General features: G+C 39.1%; 1 protein-coding gene across 1 annotated transcript in view; it reads right to left on the reverse strand.

The window, feature by feature from the left end:
- The window catches only part of MKLN1 (muskelin 1), a 512658-nt gene extending 504105 nt beyond the window's left edge, over positions 1-8553 (reverse strand). Inside the window, exon 1 of the mRNA XM_053716396.1 lies at positions 8435-8553. Coding sequence (XP_053572371.1) covers positions 8435-8508 — 74 coding nt within the window. The 5' untranslated portion in view covers positions 8509-8553. The remainder of the gene's footprint in view (positions 1-8434) is intronic.
- Between the last annotated feature and the right edge of the window lie 2534 nt (positions 8554-11087).

The following is an 11087-nucleotide window of genomic DNA, read 5'->3' on the forward strand; positions in this document are numbered from 1 at the left end:
CTGTAAAATAGGCAATTTAAGAAAAGAAAAAAAAAAAATATATATATATATATATATATATATATTTCAATCCAAACCACAGTGTTACCCTCCCAACGCCATCCGCCTGGGTGCATAAATGTAATGAATAGTCCTCTTGACAAATGCACTCTCAGTTCTTTCTCTGTGAACAAAATATGTTTTTTAATGGAACGTTTTTAGTGAACATATTTTGTTCACAGAGAAAGACCTGAGAGTGCATTTGTCAAGAGGACTACACACATTATATATATATATATATATATATATATATATATATATAAAAATTCTGTAGTGTAGCTGCCCCCCTCAATACCCAAACACCCCCCCTCCCAGATCCCTTTTCCTCAAATGATTCCACATATGATCCAACTCATTGCCCCTCCTCCTTTCTTCCCCATCAACGATGCATAAATAGCGCAATATCGCAATTTTGAGCGAGATCGCCCCAGAAAGAAACCTAGGACTGCAGCGACGTACAGGGTACGTCGCTGGTCCTTAACCCCTTAATGACCGAGGACGTACGCCATACGTCCTCAGAAAAAATACAGTTAACGCCTGAGGACGTTTGGCGTACGTCCTCGGTTTGGAAAGCAGCTGGAAGCGATCCTAATTGCTTCCAGCTGCTTTCCGGTTATTGCAGGATGCTTCAATATCGAGGCATCCTGCAATAACCGTGCGTGCACGGGGAGGGAGCGGGTGGGAACCGCTTACACTACAGAAATGATCCTGTGTAAGTGGGAGGAAGAGGGGGAATAAATGCCCCAAAAAAGTAATCTAAGGGATCTGGGAAAGGGTAGGGGTTGGTCGTGGGGAAGCTACACTACAGAAAAAAATAAAAAATAAAATAAAAAAGAGAAAAAATATTGTAAACTGGGTACTGGCAGACAGCTGCCAGTACCCAAGATGGGTGCCAAGAAGGTAGAGGGGGAGGTTAGAGAGCTGTTGGGGGGGCAGGGAGGTTGGGGGCTAAGGGGGTGATCCTACACAGCAGCATATGTAAATATGCACAGGGGAAAAAAAGAAAGAAAAAAGGATGCCTTTTATTTTAGTACTGGCAGAATTTCTGCCAGTACTTAAGATGGCGGGGACAATTGTGGGGTGGGGGAGGTAAGAGAGCTGTTTGGGAGGGATCAGGGGGAGTGATGTGTCAAGTGGGAGCCTGATCTCTACACTAAAGCTAAAATTAACCCTACAAGCTACCTAATTAACCCCTTCACTGCTAGCCATAATACACGTGTGATGCAAAGCGGCATTTAGCGGCCTTCGAAATACCAAAAAGCAATGCCAAAGCCATATATGTCTGCTATTTCTGAACAAAGGGGATCCCAGAGAAGCATTTACAACCATTTGTGCCATAATTACACAAGCTGTTTGTAAATGATTTCAGTGAGAAACCTAAAATTTGGAAAAATTTAACGTTGTTTTTTTTATTTTATCGCATTTGGCGGTGAAATGGTGGAATGAAATATACAAAAATGGGCCTAGATCAATACTTTGGGTTGTCTACTACATTACACTAAAGCTAAAATTACCCCAAAAAGCTCCCTACATGCTCCCTAATTAACCCCTTCACTGCTGGGCATAATACATGTGTGGTGCGCAGTGGCATTTAGCGGCCTTCTAATTACTAAAAAGCAACTCCAAAGCCATATATGTCTGCTATTTCTGAACAAAGGGGATCCCAGAGAAAAATTTACAACCATTTATGCCATAATTGCACAAGCAGTTTGTAAATAATTTCAGTGAGAAACCTAAAGTTTGTAAAAAAAAAAAAATGTGAAAAAGTGAATGATTTTTTTTATTTGATCACATTTGGCGGTGAAATGGTGGCATGAAATATACCAAAATTGGCCTAGATCAATACTTTGGATGTCTTCTAAAAAAAATATATACATGTCAATGGACACTCAGAGACTCCTGAAAGATATCAGTGTTCCAATGTAACTAGCGCTAATTTAAAAAAAAAAAGTGGTTTGGAAATAGCAAAGTGCTACTTGTATTTATGGCCCTATAACTTGCAAAAAAAGGAAAGAACATGTAAACATTGGGTATTTCTAAACTCTGGACAAAATTTTTAAACTATTTAGCATGGGTGTTTTTTGGTGGTTGTAGATATGTAACAGATTTTGGGGGTCAAAGTTAGAAAAAGTGTGTTTTTTTCCATTTTTTCCTCATATTTTATCATTTTTTTATAGTAAATTATAAGATATGATGAAAATAATGGTATCTTTAGAAAGTCCATTTAATGGCGAGAAAAACGATATATAATATGTGTGGGTACAGTAAACGAGTAAGAGGAAAATTACAGCTAAACACAAACTTCAAAAATGTAAAAATAGCCTTGGTCCCAAACGGACAGAAAATGGAAAAGTGCTGTGGTCATTAAGGGGTTAAGGGCATAACAACCAACGTCGTACCAAGGGCTTAAACTGAATAGGTAAATAAGATGAGAGTGCACAAAGCTCGCTCCATTGCCTGTCCCAGGACAGGCATACGGATGTGCTGCATAAAGTCCTTTACAATGGGATGTGATTCCTTAGGACATTTTGAGGTAAAATATCATTCTTTTTTACATAGAGATGTTCAGGTGATATTTTCAAGTCAGCTTTTTACAGCTATGCTGCGTCACTTGCAAGCGTTTCAAAATTTGGGTATCATGTCCCTTTAATATACTTTTTTCCTCTGATTACCTTGTATCTAAGCCTCTAGAAATTGCCCTCCCTTTTTTCAGTTCTTGGGTAGCCACCAATCAGCAAGCACTATCCAGGGTGCTGAACCAAAAATGGGCCGGCTCCTAAGCTTTACATGCCTGCTTTTTCAAATAAAGATACCAAGAGAAAGAAGAATTGATAATAGAAGTAAATTAGAAAGTTGCTTAAAACTGCATGGTCTATCTGAATCATAAAAGAAAAAAAATAGGTTTCATATAGAAAAAAAAATGGGTTTCATAATCAGCAGCTAGCTCCCATCTCCCGAGTTTACCTAGGTATACTTTTCAACAAAGAATACCAAAAGAATGAAGCAAATTAGTTACAAGAAGGAAATAGGAAAATTGTATGCTCTATCTGAATGATGAACGAAAATGTGTGGGTTTCATATCCCTTTAAGGTAGGTCACAATGCATTGCTGTGTACTCTAAATAAGCATTTCCAACATTTAACCAAGAGCTCAGGAATGGATAGACCAGGAAAATCCCTGTGCAAAAAAATGTAAGTAACTGAACCAGTAACTGACTCAGGATTGGTGTTTGTCTCCCTCCAGTACTCAAGGATAAATTGCTGGGCAAGTCAAATTTAAATACCTATGTAGCTATCTGTATATTGAGGTAAGGTAGGTCCAGTGAGCAAATTGCAAGCTTCTCTGCTTCTGCATTTATTTAAAGGTTTAGCTTTATGATGTCCAAGGTGTTCCAAATGTACAACATTCATTAAAAAAATACTCATCCAAAGCTTCCAGACACCTCAAAAGTGTTAAAAAAAACATGACACAGTCATAAGTTTTACTTGAAGCATTTTTTGCTAATGCATGTGTATGGCAAACAAGCTTCTATTGGAAAGTGAAATATCATTTCATAAGTAGAAAAGAATGCATCTGCTACATGTATATGTAATGGGATAAGGACGGTCAATAATTCAGACCATATTTCCATGCACATATGAAATGTGTTTATAAAACAAGTGCAGTACATTTGTATAGATTAGATGATAGACCTTAGTATTCTAAATGACTCTTTGTAGGACAAATTGAAAGAGCAATCAAATTGTGGAACTCCTTGCCTAAGGAGGCAATGAATGCCAATACCTTAGATACATTTCAAAATGGCTTAGATACATTTCTGGCTAGAAACAGAATTCATAGATATGATTGCTTGTGTTAAATAGGTCTCCTTTTTAATGGGATTAAGTTAAAGGGACACGGTACCCAAATTTTTTCTTTTGTAATTCAGAAAGAGCATGCAATTTTAAGCAACTTTCTAATTTGCTCCTATTATCATTTTTTCTTCATTCTCTTGCTATCTTTAGTTGAAAAAGAAGGCATCTAAGCTTTTTTTGGTTTTAGTTCTCTGGACAGCACTTTTTTATTGGTGGATGAATTTATCCACCAATCAGCAAGGACAACTCAGGTTGTTCACCAAAAATGGGCCGGCATCTAAACTTACATTTGTGCATTTAAAATAAAGATACCAAGAGAATGAAGAAAATTTGATAATAGAAGTAAATTAGAAAGATGCTTAAAATTTCATGCTCAATCTGAATCACCAAAGAAAAAATTTGGGTACAGTGTCCCTTTAAGCTCAATTTTAGCTTTTATTGTAAATCCGATAGGATCTGTATAGGTTGAACTCAATTGACTTTTTTCTTCTTTAAACCTCATCTATGTTACTATGTAAAAGTCTATAGAAACGAGGCTGTTCACTGACATCAGGGGTTGACTTCTGTTTAAAACTTAGGAGCCAGTAAGAATATTTAGAAATTAGACATTGGTATCTGAATAAAGATATATGGAAAATAACCCAAAAAGTTAGGAGCCAGGTTTAAAATTCTAGGAGCCAGTGGCACCCTAGCTCTCGAGTTTGTCGAGCCTAGCATATTGACAATATGTAGTACTGTACCCAGATATACACAATACAAAAGTATCTACATTTATACGTGTGCTTATTTATATACACAAATACATAGCAGAATGTAGATAATAAATAGATCAATATAATAAGCTCATTTTATACACACATATAGCTGGCAGTTGTGATGTCACTGCATATTGGAGGTTGTTCTATACAGTAGGTAGTGATATACATAGGTAAGGTACATTTGAGTATAAATATATATACACACATTGTGTTCTACAGAGATAAAATTATGTATGGCAGGGACTGAAATGCATATTAAGCTGAGGAACCAGTCAGGATAGACCAAAAAATGTTGCATCATACAGAACCTATGGTAATGCACATATTGCAACAGGTATCTTTACACACAGTAGCATATATCCATTTGCACATGAAGGTGGTGTTATACAGAGGTAAGGCATAGCAACGCACATCTGCAGCGGGCTTGTCATAGGCAACATGCAGGTAGCTTTATTAATGCAAAGAAATGGCCTGTGCACACATTGCTGCAGGTTAATAATCACTAACAATTATAGTTATACAGAAGTAATGTCATGTCTATTGCTGTAAATTTATAATAAATGTTACAGGCGTAATACATGTCTATATACCTATTGCTGCAGGCTTATAAATACAAGCTGATGGAGTTATACAGAGGTAAAGTATGTCAGCATACAACTCGATTCCGATTTATATACACAAGCAGTTGGGCTATCCAGGAGTGAGATGTAAGTGTACATTTAGCTGTAGGTTTATATACACAAGCATGTGGGTTTATACAAGGCAAGTTTTGTATGTATAGCTATTACAGTTGTTTATAAACACAAGCAGAGGTATGTCAGTGTACACACTGCTGCAGGTTTATACACACAAGCAGAGAAATGTCAGTGTACACAGTGCTACAGGTTTATACACACAAGCAGAGGTATGCCAGTGTATACTCTGCTGAAGGGTTATAAACACAAGCAGAGGTATGTCAGTGTATACTCTGCTGAAGGGTTATAAACACAAGCAGAGGTATGTCAGTGTATACTCTGCTGAAGGGTTATAAACACAAGCAGAGGTATGTCAGTGTATACTCTGCTGAAGGGTTATAAACATAAGCAGAGGTATGTCAGTGTATACTCTGCTGAAGGGTTATAAACACAAGCAGAGGTATGTCAGTGTATACTCTGCTGAAGGGTTATAAACACAAGCAGAGGTATGTCAGTATACACACTGCTGCAGGTTTATAAACACAAGCAGAGGTATGTTAGTATACACAGTGCTGCAGGTTTAGAAACACAAGCAGGTATGTCGGTATACATAGTGCTGCAGGTTTATAAACACAAGCAGAGTTATGTCAGTATACATAGTGCTGGAGGTTTATAAACACAAGCAGAGTTATGTCAGTATACACAGTGTGACAGGTTTATACACACAAGCAGATTTATGTCAGTGTACATAGTGCTGCAGGTTTATACACACAAGCAGATTTATGTCAGTGTACATAGTGCTGCAGGTTTATAAACACAAGCAGAGTTATGTCAGTATACACAGTGCTGCAGGTTTATAAACACAAGCAGAGGTATGTCAGTATACACAGGGCTGCAGGTTTATAAACACAAGCAGAGGTATGTCAGTATACACAGGGCTGCAGGTTTATACACACAAGCAGAGGTATGTCAGCATACATAGTGCTGGAGGTTTATAAACAAGCAGAGGTATGTCAGTATACACAGGGCTGCAGGTTTATAAACACAAGCAGAGGTATGTCAGTATACACAGGGCTGCAGGTTTATAAACACAAGCAGAGTTATGTCAGTATACATAGTGCTGCAGGTTTATACACACAAGCAGAGGTATGTCAGTATACACAGGGCTGCAGGTTTATAAACACAAGCAGAGTTATGTCAGTATACACAGTGCTGCAGGTTTATACACACAAGCAGAGGTATGTCAGTATACACAGGGCTGCAGGTTTATAAACACAAGCAGAGTTATGTCAGTATACACAGTGCTGCAGGTTTATACACACAAGCAGAGTTATGTCAGTATACACAGTGCTGCAGGTTTATACACACAAGCAGAGTTATGTCAGTATACACAGTGCTGCAGGTTTATACACACAAGCAGAGGTATGTCAGTATACACAGGGCTGCAGGTTTATAAACACAAGCAGAGGTATGTCAGTATACACAGTGCTGCAGGTTTATACACACAAGCAGAGTTATGTCAGTATACACAGTGCTGCAGGTTTATACACACAAGCAGAGTTATGTCAGTATACACAGGGCTGCAGGTTTATACACACAAGCAGAGGTATGTCAGTATACACAGGGCTGCAGGTTTATACACACAAGCAGAGGTATGTCAGTATACACAGGGCTGCAGGTTTATACACACAAGCAGAGGTATGTCAGTATACACAGTGCTGCAGGTTTATACACACAAGCAGAGGTATGTCAGTATACACAGGGCTGCAGGTTTATACACACAAGCAGAGTTATGTCAGTATACACAGGGCTGCAGGTTTATACACACAAGCAGAGGTATGTCAGTATACACAGGGCTGCAGGTTTATACACACAAGCAGAGTTATGTCAGTATACACAGGGCTGCAGGTTTATAAACACAAGCAGAGTTATGTCAGTATACACAGTGCTGCAGGTTTATACACACAAGCAGAGTTATGTCAGTATACACAGGGCTGCAGGTTTATACACACAAGCAGAGGTATGTCAGTATACACAGGGCTGCAGGTTTATACACACAAGCAGAGGTATGTCAGTATACACAGGGCTGCAGGTTTATACACACAAGCAGAGTTATGTCAGTATACACAGGGCTGCAGGTTTATAAACACAAGCAGAGTTATGTCAGTATACACAGTGCTGCAGGTTTATACACACAAGCAGAGGTATGTCAGTATACACAGGGCTGCAGGTTTATACACACAAGCAGAGGTATGTCAGTATACACAGTGCTGCAGGTTTATACACACAAGCAGAGGTATGTCAGTATACACAGCGCTGCAGGTTTATACACACAAGCAGAGGTATGTCAGTATACACAGCGCTGCAGGTTTATACACACAAGCAGAGGTATGTCAGTATACACAGGGCTGCAGGTTTATACACACAAGCAGAGGTATGTCAGTATACACAGGGCTGCAGGTTTATACACACAAGCAGAGGTATGTCAGTATACACAGGGCTGCAGGTTTATACACACAAGCAGAGGTATGTCAGTATACACAGCGCTGCAGGTTTATACACACAAGCAGAGGTATGTCAGTATACACAGTGCTGCAGGTTTATACACACAAGCAGAGGTATGTCAGTATACACAGTGCTGCAGGTTTATACACACAAGCAGAGGTATGTCAGTATACACAGGGCTGCAGGTTTATACACACAAGCAGAGGTATGTCAGTATACACAGGGCTGCAGGTTTATACACACAAGCAGAGGTATGTCAGTATACACAGTGCTGCAGGTTTATACACACAAGCAGAGGTATGTCAGTATACACAGGGCTGCAGGTTTACAAACACAAGCTAGGGTTATACAGGGGTACGCTATGTCAGTATAAATATATTGCTAACAGTGTAGATACAAAAGCAACTGGGTGTTATACAGAGGTAAGCTATGTCAGTGTACGTATTTCTGCAGGTCTATCCCTAAACATACACGCAGGTACCGCTATACTGGGGCAATTACAGCCAGCTCTTCTTATGCAGCCTGCGGTATAACAAGGTGACATCACATACACAGGGTACACACAGAGTCAGAGACCCCGCGGCACAATCAGGCCGGTACTCACTCGGGCAAATAACTGGAGGAGAAAGAACTCCACTTGCACACAGTGTACGACAACGTTCTGCTCTCCGCCGCCATCTTGTCAGCAGGAAGCCGGAGGGGGCGGGGCCTGGTTTAAAAAGCTACCGTGAACGTGGGCGTGGCTGTTGTGCCATTACCCTGAAGGCGTTAGAGTCGTATGATGTCACGCAACGACCTTACGCTATTGCCTTAAAGCAACGCCTCCTTTGTTCACTGAGTGACAGACCTTATCTAAACACGCCCATATTAGTTGATTGACATGTGGCGGGTCACGCCTACTCTTGTAAGTAGTGGTGCTGTACCTTGTTATATAAATGCAAAATAAGATTTCAATATCTGTACAGTATTTAGTTTCTGTATAAACAATTACTATAATTTGTAAAGCTATATAAGTGTAATATAGATTTATTGAACTTGCAATAAATCAATATAATCTTTAATAAATTACAATAAGTTTCCATTTTCACAATGAATCCTTGCAACCTTTGATAGATTTTTTTAATCCTAAATGTTACATAACCATAGACAATGTACACAACAAAATTAGTATAATCACAAATGATATAAAACCAATCATCCAAAATATTTTATGTGCTCCAGTAAGCTGGATATGATTTTGTATTTTCCTTAAAGGGACATGAAAAAAAATCATGTTTCAGATGTTAGAGCATGCAATTTTACCAGACTTCACAATTTACTTCTATAATGAAAAAGCATACTTAGGTAGACTCAGGAGCACAATGCTGTACTGGGAGCTAGCTGGTATCTACACACATATGTCTCTTTTATTTACCTCACTAGATGTGTTCAGCTAGCTCCTAGTACTGCACTGCTGCTCTGGAGCCAACTATAACCCCTTAATGACCACAATGTATGCTGGTCCCTAAGGGGTTGTCTGCTTATAATAGCCCTGGACCTCGCTATTGGACCCTCCCTCCATCCTGCAGGCTTTATAAAATAGCGCGGCTCGCCACTGGCAGAGAGACCACGCTGTTTAAAAAGCAACCCCCAATAGAAAGATCAGTGACACACAGAGTATGTTGCTGGTTGCTAAAGGGACTGTAAAGTCAAATTTAAACTTGTTGAGAGGAAAAGAAATGGCACTAGCACTACAATACTGTAGATACAGGGTTGCTCAATTAAATTGGGTTGATATCTATATTGTATACGTATATATTTCTCTATACATATATATATACATCTACACACACATTCGTATCTGTGTGTATATCAGTCTGTGCGTGTAGCTTGGAGTGAGCTGGGGTGCTTGTGCACAGGAACAACTTTTAGATTGAGTCTGGAGCCCAGGTGAAGGGATCAAGACTAGAAAAAGTGCACTTTGGCAGCACTCCCGTCCCCGATTGAAGTAATTAATAATGAACTCACATTCAGGACCAAAAAGTTTCTATTCAAAAAAATTAACTTAAAACATAACTTTTAATCAACATAATAATACAAGTTATGTTTTAAGTTAATTTTTTTGAATAGAAACTTTTTGGTCCTGAATGTGAGTTCATTATTAATTACTTCAATCAGGGACGGGAGTGCTGCCAAAGTGCACTTTTTCTAGTCTTGATCCCTTCACCTGGGCTCAAGACTCAATCTCAAATTTAAGCTTAATTGGAATGAATGGAGTAAGGCATATTAAACAACTTTCCAAATTACTTTTATTATCAATTTTGCTTAGTTTTCTTGGTATCCTTTGTTAATGAGTAACCCAAGGTGAGCTCCGGAGAGTGTACATGTCTTTAGCCATCTGGCAGCAGTTTGCAATAATGTATATAGCAATGTTACACATAGTTGCAAACACTGCTGCCATGGAATGCTAAAGACAAGCGCGTGCTCCTATCAGTTTACCTATATTTACTCTTAAACAAAGGATACAAGAAGAACAATACAAAGTTGATAATATAAGTAAATAGGAAAGTTGTTTCAAATTACATGCTCTATCTGAATCATGAATCTTTAATTTTGACTTTACTGTCCCCTTAAAGGGACATGAAACATAACATTTGTTCTTTCATGATTTAGGCAGCATGTAAATTTACTTATAAAAGTATTTTTACTTCTTATCTGTTGCCAGCCGTATGGAGCTTGATGCCCCGTGTTTCTGGCAAACCTTCAGGCTCGGTGGAAACACAAGTTATGAAGCAGCGTTTAAAGACCCCTGCTCCATAACCTGTCCGCCTGCTCTGAGGCGGAGGACAGACATCGATGAAAATCAACCCGATCCAATATGATCGGGTTGATTGACACCCCCTGCTAGCGTCCGATTGGCCATGAATCTGCAGAGGGCGGCATTGCACCAGCAGTTCACAAGAAATGCTAGTGCAATGATAAATGGCGAGAGCGTATGCTGTTGGCATTTATCGATGTGCGGCGGACATGATCCGCAATATCGAATCATGTCCGCTCGCACCTTCTTAAATATGCCCCATTGGGTGATATGATCTTGGGTAGCATAAATCCTTTCCCGTTGGTATTAGACATTTAAAAGCCGTTGTAAAGTCCCTGGGTATAATTGATTATATAACTACAGCACCTTGTCACCTTATCTCCATTCAATAAGCAATTTTTCTGGGCCTGCAGCTTTCCATTTTGAAAAGACGTAAATGCTGAATCAATTTCTGCACTAG

Source organism: Bombina bombina, chromosome 6, assembly GCF_027579735.1.
Source record: "Bombina bombina isolate aBomBom1 chromosome 6, aBomBom1.pri, whole genome shotgun sequence".
Classification (NCBI taxonomy): Eukaryota; Metazoa; Chordata; class Amphibia; order Anura; family Bombinatoridae; genus Bombina; species Bombina bombina.